Here is a 24,514-nt window from a genome sequence, read left to right as displayed (position 1 = left end):
TGTGAATTTGGGGGGGGGGGCAGGGGGATGGGAGAAGCAGTAGATGTGGTATATCTTGATTTTTTTTTTTTTTTTTTTTTTTAGTAAAATTCTTTTGATACTGTCTTGCCTGACCTGCTCATAAACAACCTAGTGAAATGCAACCTAGATGGGGCTACTATAAAGTGGGTGAAAAACTGTTCCCAGAGAGTAGTTATCGGTGGCTCACAGTCATGCTGGAAGGGCATAATAAGTGGGGTTCCACAGGGATCAATTCTGAGTCCAGTTCTTTTCAATATCTTCATCAATGGTTTAGATAATGGCATAGAAAGTACACTTGTAAAGTTTGTGGACAATACCAAGTGGGAAGGGTTGCAAGTGCTTTGAAGAATAGGATTAAAATTCAGAATGATCTGGAGAAATGGTCTGAAGTAAATAGAATGAAATTTAATAAGGACAAAAAATCAAAGTACTCAATTTAGGATGGAACAATCAGTTACACACCTACAAAATGGGAAATGACTGCCTAGGAAGGAGTACTGCGGAAAGGGATCTGGGGGTTATAGTGGATCACCAGCTAAATATGACTCAACAATGTAACACTATTACATCCCAAAACGGTGTTTGCTTTTTTTGCATTAGCAGGAATGTTGTAAGCAAGACACAAGAAGTAATTCTTCCACTCTACCCTGTGCCTGTTAGGTTTCAACTGGAGTATTGAGTCCAGTTCTGGGTTCCACATTTCAGGAAAGATGTGGACAAATTGGAGAAAGTCCAAAGAGCAACAAAAATGATTAAAGGTCTAGAAAACATGGCCTATGAGGGAAGATTGGAAAAAATTGGGTTTGTTTAATCTGGAAAAGAGAAGACTGAGAGGGGGACACAACAGTTTTCAAGTACATAAAAGGTGGTTACGAGGAAGAGGGAGAAGAAATTGTCCTCTTTAACCTCTGAGGATAGGACATTGCAGCAAGGGAGGTTTAGGTTGGACATTAGGAAAAACTTCCTGTCATGGTGGTTAAGCACTGGAATAAATTGCCTAGGGAGGTTGTGGAATCGCCATCACTGGAGATTAAGAGCAAGTTAGACAAACACCTGTCAAGAATGAATGCTCTAGATAATACTTAGTCATGCCATGAGTGTAGGGGACTGGACTAGATGACTTTTTGAGGTCCCTTCTAGTTCTATGATTCCTGTCTCTTTAGTCATGTGAAAAGGTAAATTTGGGCTACATTGGATGGTTGCTTAGAGCTAGGTTAGGTAGAGAGGTGTCGCTGTATTGGCACTGGCTTGGCCTGGGGGGGGATTATAACTGTTGGTGTTGAAGGGATGTTGGTGTTGCTATGGCTAGGTTTTTGCTGGATTAAATGGTTTATGGTGGCAGTTGTCTTGTCTTGTCAGATGCTGTTTATGTGTGTGATTTATAGGACAGTCAATCAAACAATGAGACCATCAACATGATAGGGTGGAGGATGCAACTCTATTTAGGACTGGCTGACTAGAATGGTGGCATCGTTGGTCTACGTATTACTACACTGTTTAAGTCAAATTGGAACGGATGATACTTGGAGACGGAGGGAAGGGGCTACAGAAATACAAATTTTTACCATTCTTAATGAATTTAACCTCAAGTCACAACCCATGTTCCCTGTTTCACAGATGGGCTAACTGAGTTACTTGGGGTTGGACGGGAAGTTCGTGGTAGAGCTGGGAACAAAAACCAAGTCTCTTGATTCCCAATTGTGCTTTAACCGCAATACCAGCCTTCCTGTGTAAATAGTAAGAGTCACATTGTGTCTTCAAATTTAACTTAGTAGAGTTGTGTATCTTGGTGAGAATGGATAAAGTGGGTAGACGAAATAAGTCTGTAACGGGAGTTCTCTGTTTTTCTTCCATGACACACAATTTACCATAGAATCCAATGACTTGCTGTAGAATTGTGCTCTGGAATCTTAAGTTTTGATTTTATAAAGTAAAGCTTGGTAGATGATATGGTTGAAGATGGTTCCTGTATGTGAACTGAACATTAACTGATGTGATATATTCCTCAGTACTGATAGTAGGGAGAATGGAACTGATCAGTTCAGCAATGACCTCTTTGGCTATTTGAGGAATAACTGGCAGCATCTGATGCTCAAAGATACCACCAAAACTGCAGCACGCCATGCTTTCAAATGGATAAACCTCCACATGTAGAGTGGTGTCTTGCAGTGGAATGGTGGCCGGTGGAACATTAAATGAAGTTGCCTTACTGTCTCCTATTCTGATGCTGGCCTGATACTTCTCCTGACTGATCAAAGAGAGCACCCAGCTTTATCTATTGCAGACTATTGCATTTTCAGTCACATGTGGGCAGGCAGGCTGTCTGGCCTTGGTGGCAGGTATAATTGTGAAGAGCAGGGTTTGGCACAGGTAGCTGGGCTCATGGAGTGAGGGGAAGGCAAACCCTTGAGGTTAGGTGGATAAGGAAGTTGGGAGGATGCTTGTGTGGGCACTGTGCCAGTTCTTGGGGGGGGGGGGGTACAGATGGGCTCACGGGAATCCATCTAGCTGAACTGGGGGTGTGCCAAAGCAGGTCTAAGCTGTCCCTTGCTGCATTTGTTTATAGCAAACATACTTGAACCAGTTAAACCTCACTGTGGCTCTCTCCCTGTAAAGGCTTTCTTAGCACTAACAAATCTTTCTGAGGAGAGCTGAGGCTTTCTTGTCATCTGTTCAGCGAAAGCTTTGGTCTCCTTTCTGTGGCCTGGGAGGAGCCCAAGGGCTTGGGTATGCTGTGGTGGAGCTCTTCCCTTTTCTTCTTTTTCAGATAATCTTTCCTTGTGTGAGAAGGAGTCCTGAACTCATCACCTCTACGATGAGCACTGCAGTGTCGTGACACCAGAGGTCTTGGTGAGTTGCCTACAGGGAAGATGCTGGGTCCTATAAGATTTACAGAAACGTTGACCCCCTCTGGGTCTGTCAGACACTGCTGAAACATTTTAAAACATGGTTTGATTACCCACAATGGTGCCAGTCTCTGACACTAGAACAAGAATTGTTCTGCAGCTGGATGAATGGTTCTGCAAGGAAGAGCGACTCCAGCTATGTGGACTGCAGTCCATTTTCCCTGAAACTTAAATGAGAGCAAGGGAAGAGCATACCCAAGTTTAGCACAAGTGAAGAGGAATTTTAGCTTATTGGACACCAAACTCCCACAAATAAAAATTGTGATGCTTTCCATTTTGAGTCTCACAGTATTGTACAGTTTCACTGCACAGAACAGGAAAGCAAAGGGGGGAAAAATACGAGTTGACAATCATTTTGTCATCAACAAGTAAAATGCTATGCTTAGAAAATTCTGTTAATATTTACCCCCTCCATTCAAATCTCTCCTTATAATTCACTACTGCAAAGCTTGTCAGTGCTAATCCATTGAAAGATAGCGTGTGTCTTGTGTATTATATATAAAGACCACATTAGAGGAACAATATCCAGGTTGCCAAATAAAGCAGTCGAAGTTAGGAAATGTTGCATTTATGGTTGCCTGTTTAATCTTAATTCTGCTGCCTTTTGTGTCTGTCATGTGCACTGAATGATACAGGAGTCCTCTGGAAAAAATAGTGTGCGTTCATATAACATAGCGTAATGCAAACACACACGGGTAGAATTAAGGCATTATTCATGAGTGAAAAACATTATAATGGAAATAACTACATAAATAACAAGAAATCCACAACACAGACTTCAATATCCTGCTTTTTGCAGCAAATTGTGCTCACTGTTATGCCATTACTCTTCCCTCTCCTGCCATGATGTGTTTTGAGAGGATCATGAGTAAAATTTTCAAATGTGCCCCAATCCCACTGACTTTCAATATGACAGGCTCCTAAGTCTTTTTTGAAAATGGAACTGACACTTCTGAAAATTTGAAGTTCTTTTCTCAAGAGGGACTTAGGAGCCTAAGATACAGGGAGAGTCAGTGGGATTTAGACACTTCTGAAAATTAACTCTTCATGTATGCCTGTAAAGCACCATGCACACCGATGGCATGATAGAAATAACAGTAACACTACATTGCTCTCAAACCTCAAAACCAATGAGATACTCTGCTTGTGGCTCTAGAGAATCATGCGGTCCCTGTGGAGTCTATGGGTCTGATCAGAACTCCTCTTGCTCTGCCCAATATTATCAGGCAGAACAAATGAAGCTCTTAATGCAGGAATGTGCCCTGCTTAAGTCCACAAATGCAGGAAAGTGAAGACAGGAATATTGAGCAAACTTACTGGGGTCATTAGGATCCCTCTTTGTGTCTTCAAGCAGCAGGAGAAGCTATGGAAGGGAGAATATCTGGAGTTGTCGAGATCCACAAAATCATTACATTGTGATGTCCTGACACTGTGGATTGATGTTGCATCAAAATGTACTGGTGTAATATCGTGAGACAAGTGTGACGAGATGCCAAGATCACTTTGAGGAGCTGGAGGGCCACAAAGCTCCATACCAATGCCTTACTAGCCAGTCTTTCCTGGCAGCAATGTGATCATATGGTGGCAGGTATTTCTTAATCATCCAATAGCAACGCATCAGTGAACCAATTTGTGTCATAGATTCATAGATACTAAGGTCAGAAGGGACCATTCTGATCATCTAGTCTGACCTCCTGCACAGCGCAGGCCACAGAATCTCACCCACCCACTCCTACGAAAAACCCCACCCATGTCTGAGCCATTGAAGTCCCCAAATCATGGTTTAAAGACTTCAAGGAGCAGAGAAGCCTCCCTCAAGTCAACCATGCCCCATGCTACAGAGGAAGGTGAAAAACCTCCAGGGCCTATCCAATCTGCCCTGGAGGAAAATTCCTTCCCGACTCCAAATATGGCGATCAGCTAAACCCTGAGCATATGGGCAAGATTCACCAGCCACATACTACAGAAAATTCTTTCCTGGGTAACTCGGATCCCATCCATCTAATATCCCATCTCAGGGGATTAGGCCTATATACCCTGAATATTTAAAGATCAATTACTTACCAAAATCCCATTATCCCATCATACCATCTCCTCCTTAAACTTATCAAGTAGAATCTTAAAACCAGATAGATCTTTTGCCCCCACTGCTTCCCTTGGAAGGCTATTCCAAAACTTCACTCCTCTGATGGTTAAAAACCTTCGTCTGATTTCAAGTCTAAACTTCCTGGTGGCCAGTTTATACCCATTTGTTCTTGTGTCCACATTGGTGCTGAGCTGAAATAATTCCTCTCCCTCTCCTGTATTTATCCCTCTGATATCTTTATAGAGAGCAATCATATCTCCCCTCAACCTTCTTTTAGTTAGGCTAAACAAGCCAAGCTCCTTAAGTCTCCTTTCATAGACAAGTTTTCCATTCCTCGGATCATCCTAGTAGCCCTTCTCTGTACCTGCTCCACTTTGAATTCATCCTTTTTAAACATGGGAGACCAGAACTGCACACACATTCTAGGTGAGGTCTCACCAGTGCCTTGTATAATGGTACTAAAACCTCCTTATCCCTACTGGAAATGCCTCTCCTGATGCATCCCAAAACCGCATTAGCTTTTTTCACAGCCATATCACATTGGCAGCTCATAGTCATCCTATGATCAACCAATACTCCAAAGTCCTTCTCTTCTTCCGTTACTTCTAATTGATGCATCCCCAACTTATAACTAAAACACTAGTTCCTTCATAATAGGCAAGACCCTGCCAGTCTGATTAAATCTTACTTTTTCTATTGATTCATACAAGAAACTGCTTCTTCAGTGCTGAGAAGGCATACTGGGAATATTTATATTTGAATAATTTTTAACTAGCAATATTTAATACATTAACAATAAATCTTGTTTATATTCTGAATTGTGTGGATTTACATCTGAGTAGGTGAGATGAACAGAAGATCTGTTAAAATATAAACAAGACAGAAAATAGTTCCAAAATTCTTTAGCCCAAAGGACATAAGAAATGTAAAAGTCCAATATTTTCCTCCAACAATGTAGAAGAAACAGTGTTATGTTGTTCTGTATGGCCAGCATTGTGCATGTTGTCTCTTCAGAAACGAGCTGAAAAGTGCTCAGTTAAATTAAAAAATGTTTTTAAATAGCTTGTATGATGTCGCTGAGCAAATTTGGATGGGCAGTTCTCTAATGATCTATCAACCTTTCAGTTAGAAACAGTAATTGACCACAAGTTCTTCTTTGTGTGCTCAGAGCATTAAAGTCTTATGCTTCATGGCATAAGCTGGTTGCTTACAGGTGGTCAGAAAGGCATTTTCTGTTCTCTCCCTCCCTCCTGTGCATCTTGCACCACACAGCATTGCACAAATGGCTAATTGTAGTGTGTGTGGGGGGGAAGGGTTTACTTTCCTCTGAGAAATCTGATAATGGCCATTTACAGTGGGAATTCTGGGTGATCGGGACTAGCGGTCTGATCTGTCTAGTTCTATGTTCCTAGTGATTTGGTGAGGTGTATGCTTAAATAAGTCATATGAATTCTTCCATGACTTGGGTCAAAGTGTCTGGGTCAGAAGAGCTTCCCTGCTCTTTTGAATCCAGCATAACTTGTTTTGGGCAAAGGAAGGACTGGCTTTACCACTTGTGAGTTCTTAATACCTGCCCAGAGCTTCCTCTTAGCTGTACATTCCAACTATCTTCCAGCCAGCTGAAAATGCCAGTCCCTCACCCTCTTAGTGAAGGGGAAAGGATTGCCATCCACGGGTCTGTTTCAGTTAATTCCAGGGTATGGAATGTACTTTACCTGTTTTCTGTTCTTTCTTTGGGGGCGGTTTGGCACAGTGTGCCCTGGAGATGCGAGACTTCCCCTCAGCAGCAGGAGGCACACATTCAGAGAATGCTGGAGCTGCAGGAGGGAAGGGTCCAGTGCAACGACAGAGAGAGACAAAGAGAAAAAAGACAAGCAGACGGACAGCGGTGAGAGAAGCGTGCGGCAGAAAGTGCTTCAAAGCTGCCAGCAGCAGCAGGCCCCCTAGAGGAACTTGACAAGAGCCCAGTTGTGTGTGTGAGAGCTCAGGATTTCTGTCAATGCATTCCAGTAACCCCAAAGTGAGGAACTCCCCATCAGGAAACACACAGAGGTGAGAAACTTCAGTGAACTCTTCTGGGTATGGAGGGGGAGGTGTCCCTGCTCTACTGCAGTGTTATCCAAGGCCTGGGTGAAGCACAGGTGCTCTTTGTGCTTGCACTCCCACACAAAGTTCTCCCTGTGCTGCTGGCAGGAGCAGCATGGAACTGATTATCATTGCACAAGCCTTGTCCATGTCATTCATCTGCCTGTGCCAGACTTCATAGAATATTAGGGTTGGAAGAGACCTCAGGAAGTCATCTAGTCCAGTCCCCTGCTCAAAGCAGGACCAACACCAACTAAATCATCCCAGCCAGGACTTTATCAAGCCGGGCCTTAAAAACCTCTAAGGATGGAATTTCCACCACCTCCCTAGATAACCCATTCCAGTGCTTCACCCTCCTCCTAGTAAAATAGTGTTTCCTAATATCCAACCTAGACCTCCCCCACTGCAACTTGAGACCATTGGTTCTTGTTCTGTCATCTGCCACCACTGAGAACAGCCAAGCTCCATCCTCTTTGGAACCCCCCTTCAGGTAGTTGAAGGCTGCTATCAAATCCCCCCTCACTCTTCTCTTCTGCAGACTAAATAACCTCAGTTCTCTCAGCCTCTCCTCGTAAGTCATGTGCCCCAGCCTCCTAATCATTTTTGTTGCCCTCCGCTGGACTCTTCAGTTTGTCCACTCCCCTTCTGTAGTGGGGGGACCAAAACTGGACTCAGTACTCCCAGGTGTGGCCTCACCAGTGCCAAATAGAGGGGAATAATCACTTCCCTCGATCTGCTGGCAATGCTCCTACTAATACAGCCCAATATGCCATTGGCCTTCTTGGCAACAAGGGCATACTGCTGACTTGTATCCAGCTTCTTGTCCACTGTAATCCCCAGGTCCTTTTCTGCAGAACTGCTGCTTAGCCAGTCAGTCCCCAGCCTGTAGCAGTGCATGGGATTCTTCTGTTCTAAGTGCGGGACTGCACTTGTCCTTGTTGAACCTCATCAGATTTCTTTTGGCCCAATCCTCCAATTTGTCTCAGTCACTCTGGACCCTATCCCTACCCTCCAGCATATCTACCTCTCCCCCCAGTTTAGTGTAATCTGCAAACTTGCTGAGGGTGCAATTCATCCCATCATCCAGATCATTAGTAAAGATGTTGAACAAAACTGGCCCAGGACCAACCCCTAGGTCACTCCACTTGATACCGGCTGCCAACTAGACATTGAGCCATTGATCCCGACAATCTAGCCAGCTTTGTGTCCACCTTATAGTCCATTCATCCAATCCATACTACTTTAAACTTGCTGGCAAGAATACTGTGGGAGACCGTATCAAAAGCTTTGCTAAAGTCAAGAGATATCATGTCCACCGTTTCCCCCATATCCACAGAGCCAGTTCTCTTCATAGAAGGGAATCAGATTGGTCAGGCATGACTTGCCCTTGATGAATCCATGTTGACTGTTCCTGATCACCTTCCTCTCCTTCAAGTGCTTCAAAATGGATTCCTTGAGGACCTGCTCCTTTATTTTGCCAGGGACTGAAGTGAGGCTGACCGGTCTGTAGTTCCCCGGGTTCTCTTTCTTCCCTTTTTTTTTTTTTTTTTTTTTTAAAATATGGGCACTATATTTGCCTTTTTCCAATCGTCCGGGACCTTCCCCAATCGCCACGAATTTTCAAAGATAATGGCCAATGGCTCTGCAATCACATCAGCCAACTCCCTCAGCACCCTTGGATGCATTAGATCTGGACCCATAGACTTGTGCATGTCCAGATTTTCTAAATAGTCCTTAACCTGTTGTTTCACTGCTGAGGGTTGCTCACCTCCTCCCCATACTGTTGACCTTGTGTTGACCAAGTGCAGCAGTCTCGGAGCTGACCTTGTCTGTGAAGACCGAGGCAAAAAAAACAGTACTTCAGCTTTTTCCAAATCATCTGTCACTAACAGACGTGGAGAAACCCTTCTTGTTACCTTTCACATCCCTTGCTAGCTGCAACTCCAATTGTGCCTTGGCCTTCCTGATTACACCCCTGCATACTCTAGCAATATTTTTATACTCTTCCCTAGTAATCTGTCCAAATTTCCACTTCTTGTAAGCTTCCTTTTTTAGTTTAAGATCACCGACGATTTCACTGTTAAGCCAGGCTGGTTGCCTGCCATATTTGCTATTCTTTCTGCACATGGGTATGGTTTGTTCCTGCTTCTTTAAAATACAGCCAGCTCTCCTGGATGCCTTGCCCCCTCATATTGGCTTCCCAGGGGATCCTGCCCATCAATTCCCTAAGGGAGTCTGTCTGCTTTTCTGAAGTCCAGGGTCCGTATTTTGCTAATCTCCTTTCTTCCTTTTGTCAGGATTCTGAACTCAACCATCTCATGGTCACTGCTACCTGGGTTGTCACCCATTTCTACTTCCCCTACCAATTCTTCCCTGCTTGTAAGCAGCAGGTCCAGAGGAGCACGGCCCCTAGTTGGTTCCTCCAGCACTTGTACCAGGAAGTTGTCCCCCAACATGCTCCAAAAACTTCCTGGATTGTCTGTGCATTGCTGTATTGCTCTCCCAGCAGATGTCAGGGTGATTGTTCTAATGGGGGACTTCAATCATTCTCCATTGACTTGGAAGAGGAAAAGTTTGGAGGAAAAGCTATGCACTAGATGTATCATGTGCTTGACAGCTCACCTAGGTTTGATCCTGCACCCTTGAGGTCAGCAAGAGCTGATAGTAATTTGGAGGGAGTGCTTCTGAGTCAGCTGTCTGGCCAACTGAAGGAGCAACATGAACAGGCTCCATAGTGAGGCTTGCTACAGTGCACTGCCTTTTGGGCTGGGGGTGAGGGGTAAAATGAGCTCCCAGCAGATCTCTGCAGAAGAAGGGAAGAGGGATGACAGTGACTAAAATAAAGGGAGGGAGGAAGACTGTAACTGAGTGGACTCTAAGGAGACAAAATAGTTTTAGGGTGTAGTTCGTATAATGGGTCAGTGGGTGGGAAAAGACTGTTTTTGAGTTTCTTTTGGTAAACTCTAATGCAGTCTCCTCCACCCCATTTTGCAGGAGTGTGTATGGAGATAGTATCCTCCTCTTTCCCCATTCAGAGGCAGCTTATAGCTGGTTTAATTGTTTTTCATGGTCAGAGGTTTGTATTTTCCTGGCGAGTTTCCCTGATCTGTGATGAGTGCTGCAATAATGCTGGGTTTTCCTTATGCTCTCTTGGGCTGGCTTGTGGTGGGTTTCTCTGCTCTGTGATCACAGCTGTACTGTGTCATTTGGTTCTGGATGGGTAGTGTGGTGAACTTTGTGGTGCCCTGTTTGTTTACTTTGAGCTGGTCTTGGTGTGAGATGCTTTTCTGTGTACATAGAAACCGTTGTCTTTATTGACAGAAGCCCCAGAGGTGGCTCCTCATGTGACTGAGCAGTTCCTGGGATCTGGCAGGCCTGCTTGTTCTTGTGCCTCCTTGAGCACTGTGATCCCATATTGGATAATAACCCTTTCTAGGCATGTTTGAAAAAGCAGCTGGATGAAGCCAAGCATGTAGGCATTTCTTACTCAGCTGCAACTGCCTTGCTCAGTAAAGGTGGCAGCAGCAGTGGCAGCTGCTGCTGCTTCTCTCTCGTCCATTCCCACCAGAGTGAATCGACAGTCTAATCTCTATTTTTAATTCTTTTTTTCAGTAGCCCCAAATCAAAGCAGGAGGTGATGGTCCGTCCCCCCACAGTGATGTCCCCGTCTGGCAACCCCCAGCTGGATTCCAAATTTTCCAACCCGGGTAAACAGGGGGGCTCAACCAGCCAATCCCAGCCCTCTCCCTGTGACCCCAAGAGTGGAGGTCACCCCCCCAAAGTGCTCCCTGGCCCAGGTGGGAGCATGGGGTTGAAGAATGGGGCTGGAAATGGTGCCAAGGGGAAGGGAAAGAGAGAGAGGAGCATTTCAGCGGATTCCTTCGAACAGAGAGATGCTGGGACTCCCAGCGACGATTCAGAAATCAAAGGTAAGTGCTAAGTGTTGGTGTGAGATGATCATTTGGCTTGTGGGTGTTAGCAAAAGCATCTGTCTGCCTGAGGTGGTGACTGTGTTCAGTTGAAGTACAGCCCTGATTAGGATTGGAAAGTTGTTTCATGCTAACGCTGAAGCTCCCCAAGAGGTTTTGGGAAAATAAATAAAAGCTGTTAGTCTCCTTCCACCCCATTCTGTCCTTTGGTCTCCCAGGAGCTTCTGTGTTTGAATTGGAGTATCAAAGCCAGCATCCAAGCCAGTTTTGTGAACACTTACAAGTAAGGTGTATTGGGTGATGTATCACTTACACCTCTGTGACTAGTAGGAACACAGGACTGGGAGTCAAGACTTCTGGATTCTGTTCCTGGCTCTGCCAATGATTCATTGTGAGACGTTGGACATGTCATTACCCTACTCTTTGCTTTCCTAACCTGTGAAATTAGGTGCAGTATAAATAGCTACTACTTGTGTGTCTCAATTGTGATATTTGATTGATGGCTCTGAGATCGCCACATGAAAGGTAGCGCAGAAGTGCAAAGAATTATTACTGCCCTGTGATATTAGGTCTTTCAGGGTTTGCATTTGATAGACGCCTTGACAGAGTGGCAACAGGAGACCTTTGGCTGTAAAGGACCCGGGTCCAGTTTGAGTTCGTTTCCAACTGGTGTGATTAGAAGCTGTGTGGTCAGTCTGACAGTATAGCAGACTGGCATGAGTAAGGGGAGAAAAAAGGTCTCGTATAAAACTTTCCCCACCTTACAAGAACTTTAAATGCTTATCTGCTTGTGTGTGTGTTTCATATATGCTCTCTGACCTAGTCATTTGTGAATGCAAGGAAACTAGCTAGAGCTGAGACAGTATGAGCTTCCTCTCAGTGGTGCCTGCAGAGTTTTTGGAGTGTGAGGGGGAATCATGGTGTAACAGGACAACTTCCTTAGTACTAATTGGGAGAGGAGTCTGAGCCTTCTTAATAGGAATGTTGGGTATCGTGATGCCAACTGAGAGTCAAGGGTGAGAGGAGTATCAAACTTCCTCACAGCTTCCACTCTGGTGAGACCTTCCCGACCCCTTCTTCCTTTCCAGACTGCAACTCTGCTGACCATATGAAGACCCAGGATTCCCAGCATACACCACACTCCGTGACTCCTTCAACTGCTTCAGCCCCAAGGTCTTCCACACCCTCCCATGGCCTGACTGCCACTTCGGAGCCAGCTAGTGGACAAAAGACTCCATCCAAAGTGGTTTATGTCTTTTCTACTGAGATGGCCAATAAGTACGTAAATGGTTTGAATGTGTCCTTCGTGTCTTTCCCTGCATTTGTGTTTACCTCATTACATTAAATTCAAAAGCATGTTTCCTCCTTCAAATCCTTTGTGGGGTGGGTAGCCATTTACAGATCATGGGGGAGCATTACTGACACGTAACCATGGATGAAGATTATAATTTTCTTCCACCTAGCCTTGCTTTTGGCAAATGTTGGCAGACAGCCCGTTGTTTCATGAGCTACACAGTGAATGGTTTAGGGATGGGTTAAGTGGTGACATGCACCCTAAATACTGATTAGCAAGATTCTGTGGATGTGAGGATTTTTCTTCTCCTTTGATTTCTCTTCTCCCAGACCTCTGGGGTCAAAACCCAGCCTTTCACTTTTCTTTTCTCCCTGCTCATAATAGTTGGGAGAGAGGGGGATTTAAGAAAGATAATCATCCAACTGCAGCCTCACCAATGTCTATCTGTCTTTACAGGGCTGCAGAAGCTGTGCTGAAGGGACAGGCAGAAACCATTGTGTCCTTTCATATCCAGAACATCTCAAACAGCAAGGCAGAGCGAAACACTGTACCCCTGGTAGGGAGCCTTTACTTGGTAGAAGGGGTAGATGGAGTGGTGTGCACATGTGTGGGGGAGGGTGACTCCTTATGCTCCGAAAAGCATGTTCTTGGCTGGAGGGAGCACTGTGCAGAATTAAAGGATTTATTGCTTCCAGAGTAGTTTTCCAGCTTTATATAATTGGGTGGAGTCATTCTGGTGATACAGGAGAGAGGTGCAAACATCATTGTTTGGGTCTGTGGGTGACATGAGTGAAATGAACATTTCATCTTTGTCCAAGACTCTAGTTTTGCAAATTATATGTGAAAGGCATCAATTCCTACAGAAAGTGTTCGTAGTGGGTTTGTGTGACTAAGGTGGGGATGAGACAGCACATCTTGACCTTTATCCCTCTCACTCCATTCACAGAGATGTAGAAACAGCTGATTAAAATGTTCTGCTTTGTCTTTCAGAACACTCAGGTTTCCGCACTTCGAAATGAAACCAAGCCTCTGCCACAACCTCAGCCGCAGCCCCATGCTTCACAGGAACACAATCCTCCCCAGAATGCCAAAATACAGCCAACTCCACCTGTTTCGGCACCAGCATCGAAATCCACTGGCCCCCCATGTCCCATGGATCAGGACAGTCCTGGAGTAGAAAGTAAAGTGCTGTCTGTTGGCAGCCCTGCCAACTCCACCCCATTGCAGACTGAGGGATTTGGGCAGAGTTCAACCCCAAATCGAGCAGTCAGCCCAGTCTCCCAGGGGAGCAATAGCTCAAATGCAGACCCCAAAGGTCCCACCCAGCAGGTATCCAGTAGTGACCCATCCAGTTTAGGCGAGAACCCAGATGGACTGTCTCAGGAGCAGCTGGAACATCGAGAGCGCTCATTGCAAACTCTACGAGATATACAGCGCATGCTTTTTCCTGATGAGAAAGAATTCACTGGAGGGCAAAGTGCAGGGCCTCAGCAGAACTCTGGAGTTCTGGATGGTCCTCAAAAGAAACCTGAAGGGCCAATACAGGCCATGATGGCTCAGTCCCAAAGTTTAGGCAAAGGGCCAGGACCTCGGACAGATGGAGGGGCTCCATTTGGCCCTCAAGGACATAGAGACATGCCCTTCTCACCAGATGAAATGGTGCCACCGTCTTTGAACTCCCAATCTGGACCCATAGGACCAGACCACCTGGATCACATGACTCCTGAGCAAGTGGCCTGGCTGAAGCTACAGCAGGAGTTTTATGAGGAGAAGAGAAGGAAGCAAGAACAGGTTGTGGTGCAACAGTGTTCCCTGCAGGACATGATGGTCCACCAACATGGGCCTCGAGGTGTGGTTCGAGGCCCCCCACCTCCCTATCAGATGACCCCTGGTGAGGGCTGGGGTCCTGGTGGTCCAGAATCCTTTGCTGATGGCATGAATGTGTCTCATTCTCTACCCCCCAGAGGCATGGCCCCTCATCCCAATATGCCTGGGAGCCAGATGCGCCTGCCTGGGTTTGCAGGAATGATGAATCCTGACATGGACAGCCCCAGTGTCCCAAACCCCACATCCAGACCTGGGCTTTCAGGAGTCAGTTGGCCAGAAGATGTGCCAAAAATCCCAGATGGCCGAAACTTCCCTCCAAGCCAGGGTGTCTTCAGTGGTCCTGGCCGAGGGGAGCGGTTCCCAAATCCCCAGGGCCTGCCAGAGGAGATCTTTCAACAGCAGTTGGCAGAAAAGCAGCTGGGCCTGCCCCCTGGCTTGAGCATAGAAGGCATCAGGCCTGGCATAGAGATGAACCGGATGATTCCCTCCCAGAGACACATGGAGCCTGGGAATAACCCCATCTTCTCTCGCATGCCTGTTGAAGGGCCCCTGAGCCCCTCCAGGGGGGACTTCCCAAAAGGAATGCCACCTCAGATTGGCCCTGGTAGGGAGCTGGAGTTTGGGATGGGCCCTGGCAGCATGAAGGGGGACATCAGTCTGAACGTTAGCATGGGCTCCAACCCATCTATGATACCTCAGAAGATGAGGGAAGCTGGAGTGGGGCCAGAGGAGATGATGAAACTGCGTCCAGGTGTGTCAGAGATGCTCTCCTCTCAGCAGAAAATGGTGTCATTGCCATTTGGAGAGCATCCCCAACAGGAGTATGGCATGGGTCCCAGGCCTTTCCTTCCTATGTCTCAGGGCCCAGGAGGTGGTCTCCGTAATCTCAGAGAGCAGATCGGGCCTGACCAAAGGACTAACAACCGGCTCAGCCACATGCCGCCACTACCTCTCAACACAACCAGTAACCCGAATAGCCTCAACACAGTTCCCTCTGTTCAGCGCAGCCTAGGACGCAAGCCCTTGGATATCTCTGTTGCAGCTAGTCAGGTGCATTCACCGGGCATCAACCCTCTGAAGTCTCCCACGATGCGGCAGGTCCAGTCTCCCATGCTGGGTTCTCCCTCGGGGAACCTTAAGTCTCCTCAGACCCCATCCCAGCTGGCAGGAATGCTTGCAGGCCCAACTGCTGCAGCAGCTGCTGCTTCCATTAAGTCTCCCCCTGTTTTGGGATCTGCTGCTGCCTCACCAGTCCACCTCAAGTCTCCTTCCCTCCCTGCACCTTCTCCTGGCTGGACTTCCTCTCCAAAGCCCCCACTGCAGAGTCCTGGGATTCCCCCAAACCACAAAGCATCTCTCACCATGTCTTCCCCAGCCATGCTGGGGAATGTGGAGTCAGGTCAGTGCTTCCTTTTTCTATCCAAACGTAAATTCTTTGGTTCACAGATGGTCATCTTAAAGTGTGACATGAGATGAGAGCTCAGAGGCTACCCAGTGTGCATTTGGGGTAGGGAGTGCAAAGAGGAGAGAGAACATGGAGCTTTTCCTGCCAGTTTGAAGCAGGTTGTGTCTAGGCTCAGAACTAAGTGAGTGGAACATGTGGATGAGCTCCATAACAAATTGCCTCCTCATATCTTATCTTGCCCATATGCACATGCTGAATACTGCCCTTGTCCGAGAGATGACGGTCAAGTATATTTGGATTGGTTGGGAGGAAAGAGAAGGGGAGGAGGAAGTCACTCTTTTTTTGCAGAAGAACTTAGAACAGTTTGTTTGCCAAACTGAAATATTGTAGCACTGGGGAGAAGTGTTGCTGTTTAGATCATAAAGGTGCCTCAAAATAAATGGGTTTGTTAGGATAGAGGAGAAACAAAAGAGATACCTGTAGATAAATGTGTGCTGGCCATAGGAGCTATTGTTCACAATCTGTTCAGACACAGGTATAGTTTTGTTTTACAAATCCTCCTAGGAGGAGCTTTGTTGATACCAATTTAGATTTTGTCTATTTCATGCATAGTTAGAGGTAGCAGGTGGACTATCTGCAGCTACTCCTCAGAGATGTGCTGCAGGTCTGTGGAGGAGTGGTGGTGGTGGTGGTGTTTTGTATTATCCTAGCACCTGGGAGCCCCAGTCATGGACTGGAACGCCTGGGGGAGGGAATACCAGCGCCTAGCACAAAAGACCGTACAATCTAAGAACAGATCGTGTGAATCCAGAAACCTATCTGTTTGGCATTTCAGCAGCACCAGTCTCCTCTTTCATAGATTCAGAGCTTATATGTGACTGAGTCTGTTTCTGCTACAAGCTTCCAAATATGTAAATCCCTGGTGTGCAGTGTTTCCATGCAGCAGAAGCAGCAGTGTGATGGAACCAGCTCTCAAGAGCTTTTCAGCCTGTGAAACCTCCTCCTTATTGCAGGAGTTAGTGAGGAGACTGTGAAAGATGCATGACTATATTGCCCTCTAGTGTTGCAGAATGATAACTGTATTGAAAGGCACCAGCATGCTTTTTTCCTGTTCAAAGTGAATGGGGCTGCTCCTGTGGCTCAGAAACACATGTTCTAGTGAGTTTTGAGCTCCTGTGGCAGCAATGGTTCTCACCGTAGATACTTAATGTCCATTATATGCCAATATCTGTCATTTAGCCATCTTATTCTGAGTTGTATGCCGAGCATGTGCCACACTGGGAAGGAGGAAGAATCTGGATGCTTGTGTCTAGAGTGGCCTCTGAGGTGGAGTGTTAAATTGGCATTGAATCTGGGCTTGAATTGCTGCAGTTAGATCCAGACTCTCTCTAATCTATTACTACGTTTGTGCCTAGAGGAATATTTAATATCAGAGGTTTTTTTGGAGGTGGATTTTGCTTGTCTTAAACTTCTTCCTGAAAGCAATGACCTCTTACTCCAAAACTGGGCCAGGCATCTTGAAGCTTGTTGGTGAGGAGACATGGGGACTCAAAAAATTGTGTTTACACCTTTGGAAGAGGGAGGGATATTTTAAATTAATAGGGAAAGGTACTCCTTGAGACTGTAACTATAATGAGCTTTTATATGCAAGACTTAAGCTTATATCAAAACAGGAAACTTTGTATAAACTCTCCAGAAATTGTCATGGATGCCTGTAGTGTATGTCCTCTGGTTTCTGTCTCTGTGCTCACATTTGAAGCATAAATGGGAAAGGAATTACAATGGAAGTTTGGGAAAGTGTTTTTTTTTTTTTTTTTTTTTTCTTCCAACTAGTTCACCATGCTTCTGGAGTTAGTATTGTTTCCTTTCCAAAAGAAACCACATGGATAGAAATCCACTGTCTAGGAGTACAATGTGTATTTCAACCGTACTTATCTGGTTGCCTCACTACTACTATTTGGGTGGACTCTTGGAACCATTGAGGGGGTTTTCTGGGAGAAAGGGGGTTTATTTTAAAGGGGGGGGAAAACACCTAAACCTTTTTTCCTCTTTTAGGTGGCCCACCACCTTCCACTGTCAGCCAGTCTGCTCCTGTGACTCTCCCTGGAAATCTTCCCTCTAGCAGTCCCTACACAATGCCTCCAGAGCCCACGCTCTCCCAGAATCCCCTCTCCATCATGATGTCCAGGATGTCCAAGTTTGCCATGCCCAGCTCTACGCCGCTCTACCATGATGCTATCAAGACTGTGGCTAGCTCAGATGATGACTCCCCTCCAGCACGCTCCCCAAATTTGCCACCAATGAACAATCTACCAGGTAAGGCAGCTTCTCAGCCAGCCTTCTGTACGCACTGCCTCTGTTGGAGAATAAGTGGTTGGAATGCTTCCCAGAAACATACACCCTCTTTTTATACAGAGGATGGAGCATGGTGACTGTCTGTTTGGCTTGTGCCAGAGTAAGGGGGAAGCTGCTCTGTTCCTTATCCAGGCATTAGGGGAGAAGAGAAATAAAAGCTCCCTGTCCCTTTTAGGCTTAGTGACCTGCTCTATAACGAGTGAAATGTGTTTATGCTATAAGCCCCTACCCCAAATTGTTTGTTGTTCATAGGAACACAATAGAAATCCGTTTTTTAAAAAAAAGCCAATTGAAAAAGATAACTCTCGGGGCAGGGAGTCTGGTAACAGGCATTTGAAGACTTTGCCTGTAGTTTACTGGTTTACAGTCTGCCCAAGACAGTAGTGATTGGAGCTGATCACATACTTGAAAAAATGACTTGATGACAAATTGCAGCATTCATGGACTAATTAATTTAACCAGCTCTAACAGCAGTGAGAGCTGTCTGACTTGCAGGTACCATATGTTTGGAAGGAAGGTATTCAGTCCACTTCCAGGGGACAAATGTCTGTGTATGTGTATAAAACAACCCCCACCCCTACACACACTTGCCACTAATTTTCCCACTTGTTGTCCGTCTTGACAAAATGGTCACAATATGGATTGGATCTAGAGTGACCTCTCCTCCTGCTTTAAAAGCCCCGTTCAGTCACTGTTCAGTCCCGTTGGAACAGTGTGAGGACAAGGTAGGGCTCCTGCAGCCCATGCTGTGTACATTTTATGGTTAAATAGAACAGTAGCCCTAGCAAGTGAAGTTTTGGCATCTTTCACTGGCACTAATTTTGTTTTTAAAATTGGAGCCAGGAACATTACACAGAGTTCTTGTATCTTCATTGATTGTCTGATCTAAATTTGATTCTTTGTTTCTTCCTTAGGAATGGGCATTAATTCCCAGAATCCTCGAATTTCAGGTCCAAATCCAGTGGGTCCAATGCCAACCCTTAGCCCAATGGGAATGACCCAGCCTCTTTCCCATACCAATCAGATGCCCTCTCCAAATGCTATGGGACCCAGTATACCTCCTCATGGGGTCCCTGTAGGACCTGGCCTGATGTCACACAATCCAATGATGGGGCATGGTTCCCAAGATCCTCCAATGGTACCTCAAGGACGCCTTGGCTTCCCACAGGGGTTTCCTCCAGTACAGTCCCCACCCCAGCAGGTGCCATTTCCGCACAATGGCCCCAGTGGAGGACAAGGCAATTTCCCTGCTGGAATGGGCTTCCATGGAGAAGGACCTCTGGGGCGTCCCACCAACCTGCCCCAAAGTTCAACAGATCCAGCACTTTGCAAGACTGGAGGCCCTGGGGGTCCAGACTCCTTCACTGTTCTAGGAAACATGCCTTCAGTTTTCACTGATCCAGACCTGCAGGAGGTGATCCGCCCTGGAGCCACTGGAATACCAGAGTTTGACCTGTCCAGGATAATTCCATCAGAGAAGCCTAGCCAGACATTGCAGTATTTCCCTCGTGGGGAAGTTCCAGGCCGCAAGCAGCCGCAGGGTCCTGGGCCTGGATTCTCTCATATGCAGGGAATGATAGGAGAGCAGACTCCAAGAATGGGACTTGCATTACCTGGCATGGGGGGCCCAGGGCCAGTGGGAACTGCTGATATCCCCCTCGGAACTGCTCCATCTATGCCAGGTCATAACCCAATGAGACCACCTGCCTTTCTGCAGCAAGGCATGATGGGACCTCATCATCGGATGATGTCACCAGCACAAACAGCAATGCCTGGTCAGCCCACGCTAATTAGTAACCCAGTAGCTGCAGTGGGCATGATTCCAGGCAAGGACCGAGCCCCTGCTGGGCTATATAGCCACCCAGGTCCTGTAGGCTCACCTGGTATGATGATGTCAATGCAGGGCATGATGGGACCCCAACAAAACATCATGATTCCCCCCCAGATGAGACCCCGAGGTATGGCTGCTGATGTTGGAATGGGAGGATTTAGCCAAGGCCCTGGGAATCCGGGGAACATGATGTTTTAAGCTGCTACCATAAGACTGGATGTTCTGATCCTTGTCAAGATGAGATTCCAAGTCCTCATGGCTTTTGAGGAGCTTCAGGAGTACAGTTTGGCCATGCAATAGGTGAAAAGAGACCAGAGGATGCTTTGGGAAATCTCGAATGTATGGAATTTACCTGAAAACAGATTATTCATTTTAACAGGTTTTTTTTAAGATTTATTTTTTAAAAATTATTTTTGTGGACTTCAGTATCCCATGATGGCACCTGCTTTGAGAATCTGTAGCTGTATTTTGAGAATTGCCATTTGTCACAAGTTGCACCATTCTCTGTATGTTTACGTCCTTTGGACTGGCTTCTCCCAGGACTCTCGGTTATTTTTTGGGGCTTTTTTTGTGTACTGTACTATATTGTAAAAGGGATTTTAGCAGAGACTTTAGTCTTTGGGGTGAGATGAGAATGGGATTCTAGGCTGTTTACTTTAGGTGGAGAATCCATCTTCAGAACTTCGGACTATTTTCCTTCAACTCCAATGTATAGAAAACCAAACTACGACCTCAGAGCAGAGTATTAATGAAAAGCACAAAAAAGGAACTTAAGTTCAGTGAGGGGAATCTTTTAAAAGAAATAATAAGTTAAGGACATATTTTTCAAATTATGGAGTGCTGTCCAGCACCTTCTGTCTCTCCCTCCCACTCCTTATTAAATAGGCTTCTCTCTCCGTCCCCTTCTGTCTCCTCCTTTGGCAGCTGCAATACAATGTATTATTTTGGGGAGTAAATCTAGAAGAGCCTCTCCTCGTGGGGAGTTTTCCCACTTTCAGGAAGGGGCTGGACTTGGACACTGTTACATTCTACAGTAGTCTCTCTCTCACTGTTTCCTATTCTCCTTTTCTTAGAAACCCCAAGTGATTTTATTAATGTGGGAGTGGAACAGACACTAAAAGTTATCCAGGATTTTTTTTGTGGTTATTTTTTTTCCTCCCCAGCGTAAGACGTTCTGTGTAACCTCCATTAAATTTGGTACAAAACCACTCGCCAGGGCTGTGGTGTCAGAAAAATAAAATATATTGTTTCTTACAAAAAATGGACTTTTTTTTTTAATCCAGTCCAGTGGTGTCCTGTGTACTTCACGACTGGCAAACTTTTCCTTGTTTGTTCCCTCATTAGGGTCACAACGATATTAGCTGCTAGATGGGATTAGCTTTTGTATCTTATAAAAGGAACTGTATTGGTTGCTGTGTGCCTCTTTCAATTCACTTCTCCTGTACTCATTTTACCTGTCCTGAGCTGAACTTGATTGTTTCTTTGAGTTTGGCATTATCTCAAAGGGGCAGACCTGAATCCTGGAGATGGTATCCACAGCCTCTTTCAACGCTTTGAGGGCTGGAGAATTGGTTAAAAACTCTCCTGCTTCTGGACATCCTTCTGGGTTACAGAGTAGCAGCCATGTTAGTCTGTATTCGCAAAAAGAAAAGGAGTACTTGTGGCACCTTAGAGACTAACAAATTTATTTGTTAGTCTCTAAGGTGCCACAAGTGCTCCTTTTCCTTCTGGGTTAGTGGTTCTTGGTCCACTGCAAGGCAAGTGTCTCCTTTCTGTTGCAACTGGGAGAAGGTATGATGCTGTTTGCAAAGTCTGTTCACTGCCAAAGTGTCTCTGCCCAAAGGGCAACACTCTGGTTCTTTGTCACGCTGGGTTGCTGATGAGTGAGGTAGGGTTTCTGACTTGTGGATTAGAGGCTAAGGTAAAGGGGAAAGAATAAAAATAAATGACAAAGGTGATAGATAAATCCTCAGTGAGCAGGTTTTTTAACTTGACAACCCTATTGTTGCCTTGCTGCTGTTTCATTGATCCATGTCTAATTCCATCTCTTTTTTTCAAACCTTTCTGAGAGAATTTCAACAATCAAGTTTTATGTAACATGCATGGGGAGGAGAGACTGGATACTAAAACATAGTCCTTTGTCCTGAGTAAAACTGCAATTTATTCTCAAATCCTCCTCCTGCTTTGTTTGAAAGTATGAAGTAGACTTTATTCATACAAGCTTGGCTGCTCTTTCTCCGTAGTAACATGGGAGGAAACATTCTGCTATTCAGATTCTCATTTCAAATCTCTGCACAGCCTGATGGTGAAAAAGCCCAAAAGATAACCCCCAGATGGTGAACTTCTGAAACTTAATGGTAACATCCCTGCTATATCACACATACATGGTAAATATCTGAAATCTGTTTAAAGTCATAGATTGTGGTATTGCAAACTGTTCATTTGTACAGTACACATGCAATTCTCAGTATCCGGGTCTAAAAGACAGTATATTCTCCGGGTTGCAGACCATATAACAGGCTAGCTAATCTACTCAAGAACCATGCAAGTGAGGATCTGTATCTTGCATACAAATTCTCCTACCAGCTAGCTTAGTATCTGTCTTCTGGTGGTACCCACTAAGTGATGCTTCAGAAGATTTACAACGTTCTTTATGGGATCTAACGTATGTTGAATCAGAAGGTACTGGGACAGGTTACTGCCTGAGTGGCATCAGTGCCCAAGCCTCATTCTTTGATATGAATTTAGGCATACTCGTATTTTACTTAATTTATAAATGTGACTCCTAGACAAATTATCTAGACCTCTTAAATATAGCATCTGTTCTGATGAACTACTAAGGCACTGTAGGCCACAGATTGCAAATATGTTGCATAAAAGATTTAATTTAGTCAATAAGCCCAGCACCAATAATTTAATCAAGAATCTGTTTGTTCTCTGACAGCAGAAAGAGGTGCAGCTGATTAATTTTCACTACACTTCATAATTTTGAATAAATCAATCATGTCTAATGTAAATATTCTTTTCCATGTGTAATCTTTGCACACTCATATCTTCATGCATAATTAAATATATGCAGTTGTCCTCTGCCAAATCTATTCAGTTTGGTGTTTCTTGAAGAGAGAGGAATAAAGTTGAATGCAAGACTCCAGTTAGAGAAGTACCATGGTCTGCTACATCAACTTAGTAGCAGTGACTCTTAAAAGATCTCATCTCACTTCTGCCGTTGGCCCGTTCCCTTCATTTTCTTCCCATTTTCAGCAGCGGATCCTCCAGATTCAAAGCTGTCCAATGTAGATAATTTCCAGTATTTTTATAGCTACCTATTGTAGACATGACACTTCAATACCTTGTGCCATATACTGTGTTTTAAACAGCTGGAGTGTCTCTTTTTTTTTTTTTTTAATCCTTAAAAGAAAACTCCACTAACATTTACTGTGTTGGAGCCACACGCTCCACTTCAACTCAGTATCAGCTTCTCCTCCTCTAATGAAACTTCCACACCAAGTTTTAAGACATTCTCCCTACTGCATGAAAACCAGTTCTTTACTTTAACAGCTCGTTGCACATCATCTCTAAATCAACATCGGATATGTTTTCCCCATAGTTGCTCTTAAATTTGAGGGACTTCTAGTTTAAAAAAACAAACAAACCCGTCTGATGCTGCATTAAGGGGGAGATGGACTGGATGCCCTAAATGAACTTGTATTACATTAAGGCTTAGTTTTCCTTTATAGAAATTTCACAGTTGATCATATTAGATTCAGCAATTGGCTTTACTAGTCTATCCGTAGACATGCATTGCATGTAGCGGGATTCCTCTTTACTGACTCTTGCAGAGAGAAGCCCTGTTTTGGAGTTAATGACTTGAAAAATAATATCCATGTTAGCATAAATACCTCAGCTACTTCATACCTGTATTTGCTTTTTAGCAGTTGGCAGTATCCTCCAGTCCTGTATATTTACAGTTCTTAACTTCCTCCTTTGGTATTTGTCTTTGTTTAAAACTACACTCATCTCCCATCAGAATTCCTTTCAAAACTATTATTTATAGTGTCTACAGGTCTGCTAGACATTAGATAGCTATATAGGTCTTGGACAAAGCCCCCAGCACACAGTGCCTTTGTAGTGCTCCTGCTGCATCACTTCTGGCTGAGTGTTGTGCAGAAGAATATTACTGCTAGTCATAGACAATGAGCAAAGACAAGGGCAACTTCCTCAGCAGATCTTGGCTTAATTCTTTCATCACCCTTCCGTTCTAATCTTATGCTTATATGGGAGTTGTCATACTGAATTAGTCCATTTAGTCTAGTATCTTGTCCAACAGCGGCCAGTGCCAGAAACCCCATATATAACATTATGGAATAACCTGTTGAGAGCTGAAGCATGAGGATTTTATACTTTTTCTAAGATGTATTTTATCCTACCTAGGGTAAGCTGTTCATTAGCTGTATAGTCCTTCAAAATCTGCCTGTGTTCTTGAGAGTATCTTGTGCCAATGGGTTCCACAGAACTCCTTGTTCTATGATGGGGGTAAATGAGCTTATATTTTACCTTCTGTATAGCTTTAGGTTTCAGAGTAGCAGCCGTGTTAGTCTGTATTCGCAAAAAGAAAAGGAGTACTTGTGGCACCTTAGAGACTAACAAATTTATTTGAGCATAAGCTTTCGTGAGCTACAGCTCCGATGAAGTGAGCTGTAGCTCACGAAAGCTTATGCTCAAATAAATTTGTTAGTCTCTAAGGTGTCACAAGTCCTCCTTTTCTTTTTGTATAG

At 44.9% G+C, this 24,514-nt stretch overlaps 1 protein-coding gene across 7 annotated transcripts in view; it reads left to right on the top strand.

The window, feature by feature from the left end:
* The window catches only part of BCL9 (BCL9 transcription coactivator), a 75,673-nt gene extending 54,673 nt beyond the window's left edge, over window positions 1–21,000 (top strand). For 4 of the 7 annotated variants that reach the window (XM_038378226.2, XM_043509855.1, XM_038378217.2 and 1 more), the window contains exons 2-9: window positions 2,789–2,871; window positions 6,767–7,065; window positions 10,711–11,027; window positions 12,116–12,305; window positions 12,778–12,877; window positions 13,312–15,547; window positions 17,609–17,869; window positions 18,823–21,000. In XM_038378226.2, coding sequence (XP_038234154.1) covers window positions 7,013–7,065; window positions 10,711–11,027; window positions 12,116–12,305; window positions 12,778–12,877; window positions 13,312–15,547; window positions 17,609–17,869; window positions 18,823–19,937 — 4,272 coding nt within the window. In that variant the 5' untranslated portion in view covers window positions 2,789–2,871; window positions 6,767–7,012 and the 3' untranslated portion in view covers window positions 19,938–21,000. The remainder of the gene's footprint in view (window positions 1–2,788; window positions 2,872–6,766; window positions 7,066–10,710; window positions 11,028–12,115; window positions 12,306–12,777; window positions 12,878–13,311; window positions 15,548–17,608; window positions 17,870–18,822) is intronic. The other 3 variants (XM_038378269.2, XM_038378259.2, XM_043509868.1) reach the window with 2 other exon arrangements.
* Window positions 21,001–24,514: the final 3,514 nt, after the last annotated feature.

The sequence above is a fragment of the Dermochelys coriacea genome, chromosome 1 (genome assembly GCF_009764565.3).
Source record: "Dermochelys coriacea isolate rDerCor1 chromosome 1, rDerCor1.pri.v4, whole genome shotgun sequence".
NCBI lineage: Eukaryota > Metazoa > Chordata > Testudines > Dermochelyidae > Dermochelys > Dermochelys coriacea.
Note: the sequence above shows the minus strand (reverse complement) of the source record. Positions and strands in the feature narration are given on the sequence as shown.